The sequence below is a fragment of the Pezoporus wallicus genome, unplaced genomic scaffold (assembly GCF_028554395.1).
Source record: "Pezoporus wallicus isolate ANWC-B61680 ecotype Strahan unplaced genomic scaffold, APGP_CSIRO_Pwel_v1 contig_8057, whole genome shotgun sequence".
Lineage (NCBI taxonomy): Eukaryota > Metazoa > Chordata > Aves > Psittaciformes > Psittacidae > Pezoporus > Pezoporus wallicus.
The window spans coordinates 1,700,864-1,719,283 of NW_026637044.1; the positions used below are offsets into that span (position 1 = coordinate 1,700,864).

Here is an 18,420-nt window from a genome sequence, read left to right on the forward strand (position 1 = left end):
CTTTATAGTCAGGGGAGAGAAACATGCACTGCCTGGGTGTGTTTTATCTGACCTATTTCAGATGCCCAAATTAGGATGAGTTGAATCATGTCCTCAACTCCATTGACTAGGAAGAGAGCACAGGGTAACTAACTCACACAGATACTTACATTGTAGACACCTCTGTTCAGTCAATGGCTCTAAACCACTATGTTCCATCTGCTGCTATGACTCTTATTGAGGCTTGGGGGGAACATAACTGGGCTGAGATTAAACTGGTTAGCTTGGGCTGATAGCAGGAGTCTGCTGATGAGGGTTCTGGTGCTGGGAATCTGAGCCTCCTCTCTTCGCTGTTCCCTTAAATCGGCTACCTACATCAGTGATTAACTGTGGTGAATTCCATAGTGCTAGTCCTAGAATCATAGAATCTTAGAATGATTTGGGTTGTAAGGGATCTTAAAGATCTTTCAGTTGCACTCCCTGCTGCCACAGGCAGGGACACCTTCCACTAGACCAGGTTGCGCAAAGCCCCTGTGTCCAACCTGGCCTTAAACCCTGCCAGGGATGGGGCAGCCACAGCTTCTCTGGGCAACCTGTGCCAGGGCCTCACCACCCTCACAGGGAAGAACTTCTTCCTCACATCGCATCTAAATCTCCCCTCTGCCATTTTAAAGCCATTCTCCCTTGTCTTATCATGGCATGCACTTGTCAAAAGTCCCTCTCCAGATTTCTTGTAGGCCCCCTTTAGGTATTGGAAGGCTGCTACAGTCTAGTACCTAACCTTGGCCAAGTACATCATTACAGACAGCAACCCTGTAGTTTGGGCATGGGGACTTTACACACAGAAGAGAGATGTAATATTAAAAGCAGCCTTTATGCAGCATTTCAATCATTTTAGTTTCTTCTTTTTGATGTACTATTGATCAAAATAGTGACTTCTTAAATGTACTTACGGGCCACTGTTAGCTGTCCCATCTGGAGTCCAAATCCTAGATAGATCATAAGCAAAACTGGGGCATGCTGGGTGCCAGTGGTGGTTTGGGGGTGCTGACATGTGATAGGGAAGATACTCCTGTAGTGCTATCCTAGAAGGTCTGCTACTGTTAGTTGTAGCCATGGCATTATGGAACACCACTTACAAATGTTAAACTAAGAACTTTCTTCCTTCTCCTACCTTTCTTCAACCTCTAATGTCTGTTGTTGTAGTGTGGGATAGATGTGGATATCAAAAGAGGGAATTTACAGTTCTGCTAGTCTTGCTCTGCTGCTTAGTGAGGCAAAGTGTGATGTTTACATCAATAACAGGAACATCTTCTGCCTTTTGTTCCAGGGAAACAGCTTTCAGAGTTTTGATCTGAAACTTGTGTGGGTAGATGAGAACTGCAGGCAGAAATCAGCTCCGGGACTGTAAGTGAAAAATTTCCACTTGGAGATTAAAAAAAAAAAAGTATTCAACTTGATGGTGAAATGAAGAAAATTACTCAAAATTTTGTCCCATCTCTTTTCTACATAGTGGGATTGGTTCTGGGATATGGGCAATTGCAGCACCTCTCAGATGGGATCACAGCAGCTTGGAATTGGGTTGCTTGCCTTTGCTGACATATTGAAATCAATAATAAAATTGTTTTGTCTCCAGGCTTAGAGAACAAAGATGAGTTAACTAGATGAGTCAACTTCTTGAGAAGGAAAAACTCACTGCAAAAGAACTACTAGTTCCTAAAGAGGAATAGGAAGAGCGGGAACTGTTTAACTGAGGATTTCGTGGTCTGTAATGTCTTTTTCTTCACAGGTATGGACTCCGTATTGTAACCCCAGAAGAAACATTCTTTCTCTCTGCTAAGGACCCGCAGATGAAGGTTAGCCGTGGGCAGGGTGTTTCTACTCCACCTGAAATGCAGCACACTAAGTTTTGAAATAGGGGAATAGTACAGAGGGGATGGCAGCTCTGTAGTAGAGGTCACTACTGAGTGGAAGCTGAAATCCCTTTAAGCATCAGGATTTTAGCTTCCTGATCAGAAGACAGATTAGTGGGCTCTATAACTGCTTAAATGCAACTGAGGTGTTTCCTCTTTGATTTTTGTTGGTTTTGTTTTTTTTGTTTTGTTTTGTTTTTTTTAATTTTTATTTATTATTTAAAGCAGAATAATAAGCAATGTGGGGTTTGTTGGTTTGTTGTTGGCTTGGATATTTTTCTCCCTCTGTTGAGCCAATACTGGATTAGATGGCCAGAGGTGGCCTAGACAGTTGATAGTAGATGAAGAATACCCAGGTGCTGGAAGTAATCTGCCCTGGGCAGTAGCGTATGCTACAGTCTCATCAGCATGGTTCTGTGTCAAGGCAAATTAGTGGTGGTGAGAGTCAGGCTTAACTGGCATGGAAGTGTTGTGCATTGGTGCAGTATCCAACTTGTGGAATCCAAGATAACACCTCCTGTTGATGCTGTAGATGGGCCATAACTCACCAGCCGGGGCAGGTGAATGGCACAGAATCAATGGGAACTGAACAGCTTCTTGCAGCTTCTCCTGAAGTATCTCTTGTTGGAAGCTATTGCGCTTTCTTCACTTGTTAGTCCAGCATTCTTCTTCCTCTGCCCCCAGGCTGTTTGGCAATGGAAGCTGAACCAGGCTGTCCGCCAGGCACTGAATGGGAAGCGAGATTTCCCATTGTGGGGCAAGACTGGTGAAGGCACTGGGCCCCCATCCTGCCGCTTCTTCACCTATGTCTTCAAGCTGGAGGGCAAGTTCAAGAGTGCATCCTATGAGGGCGAGTGGCACTGGGGAAAGCCTCACGGCAAGTAAGGAGCCTTTATTGCCCCTTTCCTAAACAAGAACCTGCAAGGACAGTCCTGTCTTTGTGTAGCACTGCCTGGATCTAGTGGTTGTACAGGTAGAGGTATAGATGTCACAGAATGCCTGTGGACATGAGGTGTTCCATCCCATGCTGAGGATCTGGACCATAGACTCTGGACTGGTGATCTCCCAGGGCATGTCAGCCTCTCTAGTTACCACCTTACTTGTTTCCAGAGGGAAATCTGGTATTGAGGACAGATTCAGGTGGCATTTGGGACACATTTGCTTGATTTCAGGGCTTAGTCAAAGCACAAGTCCTAACACATGATCTATTGTATTATAGATGTCTCACTAGTGGTTCATGCAGTAAATTGTAAAGACTGCCCCTAATAATGTGATAATGATCACATAGAAGGAACTGCACTGGTTTATGCCTGTAATTAGGATTTAGACTTGAGCTAATGTTTATTTTCAAGATCTTGGCCTGAGGCATAAAATCTTAACATCATCATTACAACAAAAAAAAAACAACAAAAACCCATCAAAACCTCAGTAAAAAGCCTTTGCTTGTGAAAGAGACGTATTTTTTATCCTGTGCTATCAAAATCTATTTTAACATCCAAATTATTATCAATGGAATTAAACAAACAACAATAAAAAGTCTCAAATGCATTTTTTTTTTTTTGAGAACATGAGAACTGCTCAGTAAATCCAACTGAAGTTTAAGAGCAAACTCTGCCAAAAGGGAATGGTCTGTAAATCAAAGGTTAAACCTTCCCAACCAAAATCTTTTTGGTATAGGATAGAGTACAGTCTCTGTTTTTTGGGAAAACATGAAATATAAGCAACCTCTTCAGACACAAAAACATCCTGGTTTGAAAGATTTATACTTCCTGAGTTTTACACAGTTTGTTTATAGTTATTATTGAAGCAAAAAGGGTTTAGTGACTTGGTTTGAGAGAGACTTAAAATAATGAGAGTATCCCAAATCAAAAGCTTAATCCTGAATCTTCTATGGAAAAGGTTGTGCCTTGCCCCAGAATAGCATCAAATAGGTGTTTAGAGGAGAGCTATGCCTGACTCAGTCCTTTACAGCATCCCCACTTCCCCAGCACCTGCACTCCTATTAGAGATCTGAAAACCACTGTGTGCAGACACAGAGGGACAAGGACCTCTCCTAGCATTTTGTGTCCCTCTGTTTTAGGGTTGGGGAAATGGAATTAATATCTCTGCTGCTTCAGATTAAGACACTTGACTGGGACATCCCAGCAAATCTGTGACAGAATTAAGTGATTTCAGGTGCTTTTAATACCTGAGGTTTTAATTGCTGAATTTCTAAGCCTTCTTTCCCACTCCTGAAACTACTCTTCTAGGTGACTTGCTACTAATAAAAGGTTACAGATCAGCAAAGCTGGCCTTGATGGCTTGTCTACCTCCAAGGAGAGGCTGGCATGGCAAAGCCTATAAGCAGAAAGCTGTAGCAATGTGAATCAGGGCTCTTCAACAAAAACATCAGCATTTTTCACTGATCTGTCCCAGAACTGATGACCTGGTGCAAAAGAGGGAGATACTCCCAATGAGAAATAGCTTAATCCATCCCTGTGGCTGAAGCAGGCATTCTCTCTGGCTTTGTCAGTGCTCATACTAGGAAAGCTAAAGGAGATACATTTAAAATCCATTTAAAATTAGTCTGACCCTTTCCCTCTAAATATCAGAGAAAGACCCAGTCTCACGTGGGTGTACTTAAAGCAGCAACCTCGGTGAAAGTCAAACAAATGTGTCATGGTTTTGGTACTGCACAATCTTCTGTAGTCTCCGTTTGGAGAATGTGTAGGGAGCAGATTGTGTCTGAGGTGATGCAAGAATTAAAACAGTGAGTGGGTGTAGGTGGGGTGGAAGACTGGAAGGGAGGTAATTTGGCCATCACATTGACCGTTCCAGTCTCGTTTTGCATCGTTACCTTGTGTAGTCATTCCTGCAACCCCACAAACAAAACAGATAGATAGGATCCTTTTAGGCCAGTGCTTGTCTCTTTTGTTTTCATAGCACTTAATACAATGAATTTCTGGACTGTGGTGTCATTATGCTGTCTGAGGATGTGCCATGTTGGAACTTCAGCTGGCTTCATCACATGCTGCACTACAATTACAAAAGGGCCACGTGCAAGGTCCTAAATGGATGACCCAGCAACTCTACAAAATCTTTTTGAGATTAGAGATTAGAGAACTCAGAAGCTGATTCTCTCCACTCATGCCAGGGCATGAAAACATTGAGGTATTAAATCCTTACAGTGCAAACCAGGTCCCAGAGGTGCCTGGAGAACTTCTGTGTCTCTCTCCCCTGAGAAAGTGTTTTGGTGTTAGCCACTTTGAAGTTGCTTCTTGATACCTTATGTTGCAGCTGTGAGTGTTGCCAGTGATGTCCCTTGTATAACGCTTGCTTTGAATTGCAGGGGGACACTGAAGTGGCGCGATGGACGCAACCATGTTGGAGATTTCAAAGAGGGCTTGGAGCATGGGTAAGCTTGGAAAACCAGGGAGTTTCTTGCTTTCAAAATAGGCTGAGAAATGGCTGCTCCCAGGGGTACAGGGACACTGGTGTCTTGTAGGAGGACTCTATTTACTGTTACAGACCAATTCATCTGACCTATTCTAGACACCTAACTTAACCTAAGGTGAGAACATTGACAGTGACCACAGTAAAAGAATTGTGGGAAGATGACCAATTCAGATGCAGATATTTCCATTCAGCTGGATGAACCTGACCCCTGATCCCTAAATCTAGTTGAATTTATTCATATGAAATGCTTTGAAAAATCTATTTTTAGATATCTAAAAAAAGCTCTTTTAAATGAAGAATATTTGGGACAAAGAAAATGTACCATGAAATACCAATATTATTTTTCTAAATTTTTTAAAAAGAAAGACTTTTAGATCTCTCATTTTTACATGAGTTCAGAATAGGTTAGGCTTTTAAAGGGAAAAATCCAAACACTTTGTGTCAGGATTAAGAAAACATTTTGTTTGGACCAAAGCAATTGCTTTTGTAGTCTAACTCAGCACCTAAAATGGGGAAGGGGTAGAGAGGGGAAAAAACCAGCAACATTGAACGTGGCTCTATAGAAGAAACGATAAGAGACTGTGATTGCAGCTTACAAGGAGATGAGCTTGTCCATGGACAGAGTTCATCGACACCTAGAAATAGTGTCAGGGGTAGAGCTGATCCTAACCATGTAAATCAGCCTGGGAATCTGGAAAGTCCTTAGCTTTTAATCTTCATCCAGTACAACAGATCTGACTTTTGTTATGCTAACCTCTGCCATATGCATCTTGTAGGTTTGGAATATGTCTTGTCCCACGCCGATCTGAAGACCGGTATGACTGTTATAAGTGTCACTGGTACAAGGGAAAGATGAGAGGCTATGGAATCTGTGAGTAAGTAAAACCCAAAGACAGAATCTGGGCAAAAAGGGGACTCCATGTATTTTAAGGGTGAAATGTTCCCACCTCACTGTGGAAGGCTCAGTCACAGTGTAAAACCCAGGGTAATTCAGATGGCAGAAGCTTTTGCTTTGGAGATGGGCAGAGTATGGCTTCTTCACAAGCCTTGAGTCTCCTGGACATCAGAATAGTAAGAGCTTTTCTGCAAGCTGTGACTGTTGTAACTACCTGATGTAGCATCCTCTGCGCGCTTTATGTGAAGATATAATTTTGTATTCATGCTTGAGATTGCAGAGCAGGGAGAGCATGGTGTGCCATCAGCCCTGAACAGTGCATAGCTCACTCTGTGTCCCCTGGCCATGATGCCTGAATTAAACCTTGTGTAGACTAGGTTCCTTAATGATGAATGGGGTTGTTGGTCTGGGAGTTACAACTTACACTGAGCTACTGAAGGGGTTTGGTTCCTTCAGCTGGCTCACTCAAATTCTGAGCTTAAACCCAGAGCTTAACTTAACAAATAGAGTCTGAGATTTTCTTATTTGCTCATCAAATGCTTCTGGAAACATTGTACACCTGTGTTTCAAAGTGCTGCTGGGAATTTGAATGGAGCCTGGTATCTACTGTGGGCACATGGTGCTGTCCCAGTCTTACCCACCACCTACCTTCCATTTAGAAAGCTAGAAATAGCAGTGGAGGCCTGCCCAGGTTGTAGGTATAAACTGGTTTCATTTGCAGCATAGGGGATAAGTGGATAGGACCAGCGTGATCTGTTTATCTAGCAGTGAGCACAACAGTATCCCCATCTTTGCTTAGGTCACATGTGGCTTGTGGCCAAATGGGTTGGCCAGTGTGAAGACTGGACTACTTGCTGTTACTGCATGTTTTTACCCCTGCTTTCATTGCACCAAGTGTGACAGAGGAAAGCACACAGCCCAGCTTTCCAGCTGCTGACTGTGGGATAGGCCATGTTTCTTCCTGCAAGCTGCATGTTCTGCTCCTTATTTATAAATCAAACTCAGAAATGCAGAAATCCGTGGGGAACTTGGAGCCATCTGAGCAGCGTTGTGCCCGTATATCTGGTGTCAAGTGTAAGAGCATGTTCATAATTACACAACAGCTCTGCTTAGCATGTTTTTGCTGTTGCAGCAGTGAAGATCTGCTGGCCAACATGGGCAGGGCTCAGAGAAGCTCTTCTCAGCAGGATGATCCCAAGAAAAGGGGTGGTTGGCAAGCAAAGAAAGGGGAAGGCAAATCTGGCTTCCTGCTTGATTGTAGAATCAAGGGATTCCTGCTTCCAGGGGTGGGGCATCCAGAACTTCTTTTGGCAACCTGTTCCAATGTCTCACCACCCTCGCAGTGAAGAACTTCCTCTTCATATCTCATTTAAATCCCTCCTATTTCAGCTTAAAGCTATTCCTCCTTGTCCTATCACCTACATGCCTTTCTTGATCTGATCTGCTCCAACCCTGGATTAACCAGTGGTCACCATGACTTGGCTGGTGAGAGGCCAAGGACTGAGTAGCCTCTCCTAGATAACTGGAAGCCTAAGTGTTTTGTCCTTGGATGATATTACTGTGGAGTGATTAGCTTGGGTGGTGCATATTCCTAATAGTAAACAACTACCAGCTCCAGAGCTGTCAGTCAGATATTTAGAATATTTAGCCAGCAGATGAGTCTAATCTACTCACTTTCCTGGCTTCCTACTCCAATAGTAGCTATCAAACAGTCACTGTCTTAACTTCTGTCTATCTGTCTCCATGCAGGTATGGGAATGATATGGTCTACAAAGGTTACTTCAAAGACAATGTGCGTCAAGGGTTTGGGATACTGGAAAACTGCTCAGCTGAGCATCCATTTAAGTACACAGGACAGTGGGAAAATGACAAGAAGAATGGATATGGAGTCTGGGAAGACAAAGATAGGTAAAGGTGGTATGGATCAGAGCAGGCTTTAGGGGCCTGACAGATTTTGCCCCTCTATTGGCAGGGCTAAAACCTCATGTTTTGATGAGGAGACTTGGGGATGAAGGGGCGATGTGTTCAACCTTTGCTATAAGGCTTCAGCTCCTGGGAAAGTATTATATGAATTGAGTTTGTGCAGTACATCTGGCACTTGTGCTGCATGGAGCATTATATCAGGCAAAACTAGCACCAGTAAGTTAAACATCAAATTGACTTAAGATCTAAGAAAACAGGGGAAAAAATATTTTGTTTTCCATTGCATTCCAGAGGAGAGAGATACATAGGGACATGGCTCGATGATCACAAACATGGTCAAGGCATTGTAGTAACCCAGTCGGGTGTCTGCTATCAGAGGACGTTTCATGCTGATAAAATGGTGGTGAGTACATACTTTCAGTAGACTCTCTAAATTAGTGGAATGTGGAATTCCCCATCAAGGGCAAGATAAAGGTTTCACATCGTAATTAATCTTTGAGGGAAAATGCAAAGCAGGAAAATGCAAAGCAAGAAAATGTAAGCAGTGATGTTTTACCATGAAAATGTTTTTGAAGAACAAGACCTAGATTAAGTCTTGTTTCTTATCACTTTCCTGAGGCGCAGGTAGGAGCTAGATGTGGGACTGCTGCTTCTCCTTGCTCAACCTAAGACCCCTTATAGGTCTGGCTTTTAAACTGACCATCAGGTCAGAATTGCAGACCAGAACTCCTATATGAACTGCTGCACATTTATATATGATAATACATCTGTCTTGGAGATCGTTAAGTCTTTACCTTTCCAGTGTGAGCTTACCTATAACAAGTTGGCTGTCCAGTTCATTGAAAGTTTAGATGTTGGTAGGGAAAGCAGAAGGGATTGGCATCACTAGAGTTGGCTTGGAAGTAAAAATATTTCTTCTAATGAAAAATACACGCTTAAAAAAACAAACAACCCCTTCCCCACTCACCAAATTAGGACAAAATGTTTAGCATGGAAACTTTGTCGGAAGGACTTCCCATAAAACCTCCATCTGTGGGGAACCAAAATAAAGCTGTCTTTTGGTTTGCCAGCTGCCAAAGACTCCTTTAACTTCACAAGGCTTCCGGGTGGGGAGCAATCACTTCAATTTTCCTAGTGGAAAATTGGTATGGCCAAAAAGCTTCCCTTGGAAACCTTTTATTTTTGCCAGAAAGGGTGCTTTCCATCAAGAAAATCATTCCAACGGAAAATGTGTTACAGCTCTAAAAGTGACCACATTTTCTGGCTGGTATTGGTACGTGTAAACCTTCGGGCCCAAACCGTGGACTAAGCCCCAACAAGAAGAATCTTTCCTCACTCATATAAATTGTCCTGTGTCTATTCTGCATCTTGGTGCTCCTTCTCTGAAACGTGTGCTACTGTAGGCAGCCATGGGAGTTTGGGAGGTAATAGAACAAGTCATTTAATGCTTAGAAGGAGCTCATTAAAGTCCTGTTGACTGCACAGCAAGGGACAAAGCTAATTCTACATAGCAGCTGCCTTCCTCTTTTCTCTTAATCATTTTGCAATGAATGATACAAATGGCTACAACCACCTAAAAGTCATAAGATCGGAAGGACCATGACTTTGACCCATATGACAATTCCTGATGACCATTCTTAGTACAGGAGCCTGCCTTTTGTTCCTTCTTCTACAGAAATGAATGCAATAGTAGTGTTGTTAAAAACCTCCTGACTATTCTGGAACTTCTCTGTGCAGTAATTCCTAATGGGTTATATCTACAGCACCTCCCATGATTTTGTCTTGAGCATTGCGATGTATGTTGGGCTTCCAAAAAGGTTCTCAGAGTCTACAGCCCATAAACAGTCCAAGCCAGTGGCTCTTTCTAGCTGAATGTAAGCAGATAGGAAATTAGTGTCATTAATACACTACTTCTGCTTTGAAATGAAGGGCTCTGGGATTCTGCTCTTGGAGGATGACTACGTCTACGAAGGGAACTTCACAGAAGATCTAACGTTTGTTGGAAAGGTGAGCATGCCCTTCATCTCAGCCTTTCTATACAGTAGCATGCTTTCCAGAGGGCTGAGGGATTAATCTTCGAAGTTCACACTGTCCTACACAAAAAAAAAAAAAATCCCTCTTTTTTTTTCTCCCCCCCCCCGTTATTAGTCTCATTCACAGAAGGAAGGCTGCAGCTGAGAGACTTCCAGTAGCTGCAGGCTTTGCGCATTGTTTTGTTTTTTACAGTTGTTTACATTGGGGGTTTTGGTTGTTTTGCTGTTGTTTTTTTTTTGGGGGGGGGGGGGTGTTTTCTTTTTTGGTGGGGTATTTTTGGCTGTGCTTTGCAGCTGTAGTTGTGACGCTTTTGTATTCTTAAAACAAATATTTTAGCCTTTGTAGTGATTGGGAACACAGAAAATGTTGCATAAACCAAATGGAGTTGCAGTACCAGCACTAGAATGACGTAACTGAGATGTTAACATGGCTGAGGGACCTTGGAAGCTTAATTTTGCAATCTGGACACTGCATTGACATGTTCAGTGTTTTGTGGTTGATCTTTAACAGAAATATCTGGTCAAAGTGTTCATAAGGTGCCCTGCTCCAGGAAAAACCAGCCCTCCAGCTTGTTACAGAAATCAATGATGAGTCTGACAGGAAGTGTGTGGTTATATCAGAACTGAGCGGATGTCAAAACAGACACTTAGTAATGACTGCAAATGAGCCCTGTCATTTACTGACTTGTCATGGGAGGAAAAGGTGTCATCATCTTCTTCAGCCAGAAGACTTGGGGTGGATTTTGCGGAGACTGATTATATTGCTTAGCTACTTCCTCCAAGATGAATGTTTAGTTTTAGTGGTTAGTGTAGAAAAATCTGTTCTTTATCTAAAGATGGAGTGCCTCCTGCTATTAGCAATGAGGATTTTAGGCTTGAGTTCAAAGCCAGACTAGTTACAATATTGTTTGGATTTGGATTTGCTATAATTAACCTCTAAACCTCTAACTTTGAGTCAAGCTACTGCATGTCTTCTGTATTTGCCTCAGGGAATTTCAGGTTTGTCTTATAGCAGCAAACACTTTCAAAGTGTTTATGGTGAATATCATATGAAGCCCCTACCTGTGAGGCCAAACATGCTTGTGACTTTAACAAGCAGAGGAAAAACGGAAGAAATAAAAGTTTTCGTGTGTTCACTCTAAGTTAGAAATAGCTATTGTCAAATTTAAGCCAGAAAACTTTATAACTCAAAGAAGATATTGGCTGTTTGTAAACCATAACCCAAATATTTTACTTTGTGACTGTGGTGGTCTTTCCCCTTCAGAATCCTACATATGTCATTCAATAGTGAGGACCTGTTTTCTCCAGTGACAGCCATCTTAATGACACTATTGCTTTGGATGTTAAATTCTGCACCTCTGTCCTGGAAGTTGTTCTGAGTCATCGTTTCAGGAGCTGGCTCTGTAGAAAAGAGAATCTGCGATCTCAGTTCAGCTTGTTTCCTCTCTCTAATGAGATGTTGGCAGAATAACCTTTTCTCTCCATTGCAGGGAAAGCTGTCATTTGCCAATGGCTTCATTTTGGAGGGAACCTTTACTAACAAATTGGGCCAAGGCCTTCAGACGCACGGCATCCTGAACACGTCAAATGAGCAGCTGGATGACCGGATAACCAAAGCGTGAGCAACAAGAGCTTACTTCTTGGGTCATGGCTTGTGTTTTGACTCTACCTAGAAAAGTACTGGATCAATCCCTACACGGATCAAGGCAGTCCTTGCTGAAAAAAGGACATGGATCCGTTGTAGCAAGGCCAGAGGAAGGCCATGAAGATGCTCTGAGGGCTGGAGCACTTCTGCTATGGAGACAGGCTGAGAGAGCTCTGCCTGTTCAGCCTAGAGAAAAGAAGGCTCCAGGGAGACCATAGAGCAGACTTTGAGTACCTAAAAGGGTCATATAAGAAAGATGGTGTCATGGTTTAATCAGGATAGACATTTTAGTAGGGCCTGTAGTGATAGGACAAGGAAGAATTACTTCAAACTGACAGAGGCGAGATTTGGATTAGGTATTAGAAAGAAGCTCTTCGGTGTGAGGGTGGTGAGGCCCTGGCACAGGTTGCCCAGAGAAGCCATGGCTCCCCCATCCCTGGCAGTGCTCAAGGCCAGGTTGGATGGGGCTTTGAGCAACCTGGTCTAGTGGAAGGTGTCCCTGCCCTTGGCAGGGGGGTTGGAACTGGATGAGTTCCCTTTGAACGGAAACCTTTCTATGATGATGATCTAAAAACTAGTTTATATGCAGCTAAAGAAGGAGAGAGCACAGTTTGTTATTTAATGTTAATGCCACATGGGAAGCAGAAAACAAACGCTCTACTCCCATCCTGCCACCATCCACCCAGAGATACTCCCATCCTCAGACTGGATAGAGTTTTGGAGGCTTAACATTTTCAGTGATTGGTACATGTGTGTGCATGCACACATTTGCCCAGGTTGGGTTGCCCAAGGAAGTTGTGAATGCTCCATCCTTGGCAGTGTTCAAGTCCAGGTTGGACAGAGCCTTGGGTAACATGGTTTAGTGTGAGGTGTCCCTGCCCTTGGCAGGGGCATAGGAACTAGATGATCTTAAGGTCCTTTCCAACCCTAACTATTCTATGATTCTGTGTATACAGACAAATGGGTCTGAAGCTATACAGAAAAAAGCTGGGCTGCTAAAATGCATCACTTGCTCCTTTCCTGTCCTTCTGTGCAACTACATGGATATTATTACCACCTGATATTGTAGAGGTGGGAAAAATAAAAATAAAAAAAAAAAAGATGTGAAGCACAGCACAGGAAGCTCTGAAGAGCTTGAATTGGGTAGTGCTCTACTTAGAGGAAGGCTGTGGTGCCAGGATCAGAGCTTCATGGGGCAATGATGCTGCTTTGGCAGGCAACAGTGCAAATGCAGGGCAGGAGTAACTGATCTGAAGCCATCTGGCCACATCTTCTGATATAGACTCTTATCCTCAGGACTGAACCCTGCAAAGGGATGCTCTGGTTACCAGGCTATAGGGCTTGGGTTTAGTCAGTTTAACCAAAATGAGGGAGTTGCAGTGGGAAAGGCAGGTGCTGTCCTCTGAGGTTAATTCCTCTCATAAAACCCAGTTCAGTTTCTTCATTGTTTCCTGTGCTTTTCAGGCAGCAACAGCTACTGGTTGTGGTCGCTCAGCTGTTTTATTGCTGTAAGTCTTCAGGCTTTCAGCTGAGATTATAGTCTATATTTAGAATGATCCACAAGTGGAGCAGAAAGCCTGTGATCAATTCACCTCAATTCACCTGCAAAGATTCAGATTACTGATGTTCCACATTCCACCAGGATTTTTCCTTCACCCAAAGTACCTTGTTGTTAGGACAATAGACTTGAGTTGCTTTTTGTTGAATTTTTTTTTTTTTCTTCAGTTAGGCACTGCCATCTTCACAGCTTCAATAATTACTGTGTTAAAACTGGATTCTGGAGAACCTTCCATATTTGAAGGTGAAGTCTGAAATAATTGAGGAGGGAGGCAGAAAAGCCTAATGCCACATTGTATTTTGCAGTCAGCTGGGCCTCGAAGAATTCCCTGTGGAGAAGAGGTGGAAGGGAATCTATGACCAGTTCCTGGAGTTCATCCACTCTGGCTGCAAAGAAGAAACAGAGGAGTCTTTCATGGGGTTCCACATACAAACAAGCAAGGAGCTGCGGAAGTCTCAGGAGTACCTCTTTTGCCAAAGGTATGAGTATTGCATGCCTTTATTGCAACAGAAGAGCCCATTTGTATAGAGAGGATGGTGGTTTACATTAGGGTCTGCCATGTGTTAAAGTCACGAACCCAAGTGTTATCCATTTGTTCCTGCCTATGAGACAGGAGGATGAATTTTATGCCTGAATTTAAGGTTGTGCTATTGAGATGCATTCTTATACACGAAAATTTGGATGGGATTAATTTGATTAAATGTATGCATCTGCATGTGACTCAGTCATCACTGGCTCCTCTTGTATTTGAGGGAAACCTAGCTGACATCATAAGCTGATCCAGAGTAAACCCATCTCTCCTTAACAAAATACCTAAAATAGATCTGACAAGCATGTGCAGGATGCAACTCAGGCTGGTTGTAAGGTGAGATGAAATTGAATTTAGAGAATCACAGGTATCATAAGCCAGTCGAGCAATTCCACTGAAAAAGATAGGGAAAAGATTAATTTCTAATAGTCTTATTGCCCCCTTGGAATCCACCCACAATACCAATTTGGATTTATCCCAGTGCTTCATTGTGTGTTTTTTCCTTCCTCAACTCTCATCTTTTCAGGGGGACTGAGGATGTATCCTGGAAGACAGAAGATATTCTTGAAGAGGTTGTCCAGCACCAGGGGCTGGAGTCACTACCGAGTTATTTGGAGAAGGTAAAGTTTTAAGCCATAGTGATCCATGTCTGTCCCCTAGACCACGGACATGGGTCGTAGCAATTTTCTGTTGCTTTCTGTTAGCACATGTAACTTTGCCAGTGATTTCAAGAATCTTCTCTAAATTAAGTGTGAATATTTATGTTTGTGAAGAGGAGGGTTGTTCTTCATGCTTTTTGCACACTCATTTTATGTACAGCTATGCAGGCCAGGAAGTGATAATTAAGCTTCACTCTTGGTTCTCAAACTGTGCCAGGGAATAACCAGGAGCTTGAAATGATAAATAACTTCCATGAACTCTCAGTGATTGTTTTTCACTCAAATAGCCTTTCCCCGAAGCACCCTTTGCTCTCTCTTATCTCACCAGAACAGCAATTCTACTAAGTGTATTTCTGCCAGATAATGGGAAGAGAATGAGCTTGTGCCAACAAAAATAGACTAAAATTATAGTTGATTACTTCTAGGCTTGTTCTTCTTCCCTGAAAAGAGAAGATTGAGTGGCCTTTCCATGTTATCCTCTACTACTGGCAAGGGCTGACTTGCAAAATTTAATTTTCCTCTATCATGCAGGCATTGAAGTCTTCCCTACACCCACTGGGAAAGCTGCTGAAGGCCTTGACAATAGCTTTTCAGGCAACGTATTCTGGGATTGGGGCCAACAAACACTTGCTGACTATGGCACAAGAGGAAATCAAGTACTACGCAAAGAAAATATGGGAGTTTTACCAGTAAGTCAAGCACATTGAGTCCTTCCAATGGGTATGAGCATAAAGGGCTTTGCAGTGTAGGCCACTGGGGTAACTTTTTCAGGCGACAGGTTTGCTTTATTTTGCAGCATATTTCTTGGGAAAGTTGCTCCATAATGGTGCTATATAAAGAGTTATTTGCAATAACTGAGGTCATATGGACCTAGAAAACCTTTATTATCCTCATTGCTCAGTACATGACCCAGGGGCTTTAATGTTACAAAATCTCACTGAGTTATAGCAGCTCAATGAACTGTTGCTCACAAGAAGGCTTAATTTAGATAAGCACAAATATGAGCAAGAAACCACACTAAGTAATGAGGGCAGCAAAGTATATAAGAGCAGACAACAGTGGTGTTCAATGTATCTGAATAAAAAAAACAGCATAAGCTTAACATGCCTCAACTCAATGAGAGTTAACATGCAGTGTAAGCACATTGTTGAGGCTTGGCTGGTGTGGGTAGTGACTCTAAAATGAGGTTGCTCATTGTGTGGTTGTGCTTTTGGGTAATTAAAGATTGGATCAAATGCTTGATTGGTTTCTGTTGCTGTTTGAGCATCATTTGGGAGAAGATACGAGAAATGCCACAGTAGGCAAAGGTGAAGAACTCTGCCTCTAGCTGCACTCACGGTGGTATTGCCTTTAAAATAAGAGGTTGGATAAAAGCTCTGTCATTATCAGTGTAGCCTTGTGTGCTTGAGGAAGACTGCCAGCTTCCTCAGGCATGAGGGGTTGTCTGTCCTGGAGCAGTCTGAGAACAGCAGCGCAGCTGATGGGAACAAGTCAGATTTGGTTCAGTTCATCTGAACTACGTTCATGAACAGTGCATCAGGTCTGACAACCTGAGTATTGGTTCATGTGAAGGTGCTTCTGAACTCAATGCAGACCTTGGAAGGCTTGCTTCATGTCTCAAGACCTTTCACATGCAGGGTGGGGAGGGAGACCTACCTTGCTCTGCTGTGCCCTTGGCTAAGTTTCCTAGGCTAATATTGCTACACCAAGAAAGACAACCTTTCCCTAATCCTCATTTTAAGATGATGAAGTTTTGGCTTGGCAATATCAAGACAAACCCAAGCCACTTTTTCAGAGTATGAACATCCTCCAGTGTTCATAGATGGATTAAAGAATTGGTTGGTATGGCAGGTCCTGAAACCTCATGTCCTACCCTTGAGTAGGAATACAAAGAGATGGTGCTCAAAACACAGGATCTTCAGAATGACCATCCTACTCTTCAGAAGCCATGGAGATTTTTAAATGCTTAGTCATTCCTGGAAGCTTCTGTTGGGAAGGAACGAAGCCCTCAAATAATGAAACAACACTGCAAGGATTACAGAGAACTTTACTAACAGCTCACTTGATGTTGGGACAGCTGAGCTCCTCACTTGTGAATGGCAAATTACACTTTAAAAAATGAGGGAGGGAACCAAACCTCAGTTTACAGAACCTCAGTTCTGCTGCTCTTATAGGGGTTTGCTCCACCTGGCACTGGAACAGAAAGGCCAACTGCCTGCAAAGCATGTGGAAGAGGATATAAGGTATGTATCACTACTGGTTGTTTAATTTTAAGATGCTTGGACAAATGGGGTGTCTTCTAAAATACAGTAAGTGTTGAACTGATTATATTTGTCCATTTGGGTCAGGTTTAGTGTCCACACTTCTCTCTGATTGCAAAGCTTTCAGTAGTTATACTTGAAGCATAAGCACAATTTATTCATGTTCTGCAGCAGAATAGTGGTGAGTTGGAGGGGTGTGTGGTACACAGCCTGGCAAGATTACCCACACCAGCTACTGTGCAGCAGCATGGCTGTGTATGAGAGAGCAGTCCCAGCGCTACCATGTGCTTTGCATTAGTCACAGAAACTTGTTCAGGATGGTGACTTCCATATCAGAACTGAGAGAAAAGGCAGGCCTGGAAGTAGGGAGTACAGCATGGGAAATGTGGAAAAGGAGGTAGAAGACAAAATTCCTAGAATAATAAGGTAGGAATAATTGTGGGAGCCCCAGGTTTATGTTTTTTGTGGGTGAGAAGAAGCATCTCTGTCCAGCTGTCCCCATTTTGTTTGGATTTCTCTTTGCTGTAATCTGGAGCCATCCATGTGGGCTGAATGAAACCAGGAGACTGGTGGAATGGTAAGGAGCTAGAAAAAGGCTTTATCTGAATTTATTTGGATTTTGTCCCTTAAGAAATAATAGGTCCTCTACTGAAACAGCTCAGAAAGAACAGCTTGGCATAGGTCTCTAGTGCTCCAGGTTTCTTTGTGATTGAAGAAACAGTGGAGAAATCGTTACCCATCCTATCCTACAGCATAAAATACACTTGCCTCTCCAGCTTGTGGGCACAAGCATGAAGGTGTTGTATAGGTCATTACTGTCCAACTGTGACATTGAACAAAAAGGTGGAAGAAGGCTGGGAGAACAAGAGGAACACCTTGCGGGGTCAGAAGCTGTCTCTTCTGCTGTGTGCCATGGGGCTTTTGGTCATATCAAGGTTAGAGGTCTCACTGTAGGACTCTGCTTTTCTCTGCCACAGTGATCAGAAGGCATGCAGCATGGTCCTGCCACTGATCTTGCCCTGCTTCTACCCTGAGCTTTTCATGCTCTACATGCTCTATCATGAAAGAGAAGATGACCTCTACTGCCAAGGGATTATGGATCTAAGTCTGTTTCCTGACATTAAGCTGCTAGAGTTTCTGGATGTGCAGAAGTAAGTGAAGTTTCTTCATACAGGAATGTAACCCCATGATACCAGCTGGGAAAGTAGCAGCCAGGGAAACCTCTGACAGGACAGGAGGAAAGGACATACAACCTTTTCCTGGGTCCATCATTGGCTGTAGCATGGAAGTTTTTCCTAGGCTGCCAGAGGAAGTCCTGTCTGGAATGCCTGCAATACCGTCAGGAAGAACAGCTTTGACTAGTGGAAAGCTGCTACTAGCTATAATAATGTTAATTTTGTGTAACAAAAATTGTATCTTCTAGCTTACCAAACAAATGGCTTCCTCCAGCTCAGGACCAATGAAACTGAGTTTATAAAGGTGCCTTAGAAAGGGCTGTAGTCCACCTGATGGCATCTGCCGTAACAATGTAGGGACAGAGTCTCAAGACTGAAAGTCTTGAGGGGAAAAGGCTGTGGAGCCAGATGTTTC

At 43.0% G+C, this 18,420-nt stretch overlaps 1 protein-coding gene across 4 annotated transcripts in view; it reads left to right on the forward strand.

Annotated features, from left to right (window-relative positions):
- Positions 1 to 18,420, forward strand: part of ALS2CL (ALS2 C-terminal like) — a 47,279-nt gene that overhangs the window by 24,884 nt on the left and 3,975 nt on the right. For all 4 annotated transcript variants that reach the window (XM_057402872.1, XM_057402874.1, XM_057402873.1 and 1 more), the window contains exons 8-21: positions 1,316 to 1,386; positions 1,769 to 1,835; positions 2,577 to 2,773; positions 5,221 to 5,286; positions 6,104 to 6,202; positions 7,972 to 8,130; positions 8,437 to 8,548; positions 10,075 to 10,152; positions 11,669 to 11,796; positions 13,687 to 13,860; positions 14,437 to 14,530; positions 15,101 to 15,258; positions 16,744 to 16,812; positions 17,808 to 17,981. In XM_057402872.1, the coding sequence (XP_057258855.1) occupies positions 1,316 to 1,386; positions 1,769 to 1,835; positions 2,577 to 2,773; positions 5,221 to 5,286; positions 6,104 to 6,202; positions 7,972 to 8,130; positions 8,437 to 8,548; positions 10,075 to 10,152; positions 11,669 to 11,796; positions 13,687 to 13,860; positions 14,437 to 14,530; positions 15,101 to 15,258; positions 16,744 to 16,812; positions 17,808 to 17,981 (1,646 nt within the window). The remainder of the gene's footprint in view (positions 1 to 1,315; positions 1,387 to 1,768; positions 1,836 to 2,576; positions 2,774 to 5,220; positions 5,287 to 6,103; positions 6,203 to 7,971; positions 8,131 to 8,436; positions 8,549 to 10,074; positions 10,153 to 11,668; positions 11,797 to 13,686; positions 13,861 to 14,436; positions 14,531 to 15,100; positions 15,259 to 16,743; positions 16,813 to 17,807; positions 17,982 to 18,420) is intronic.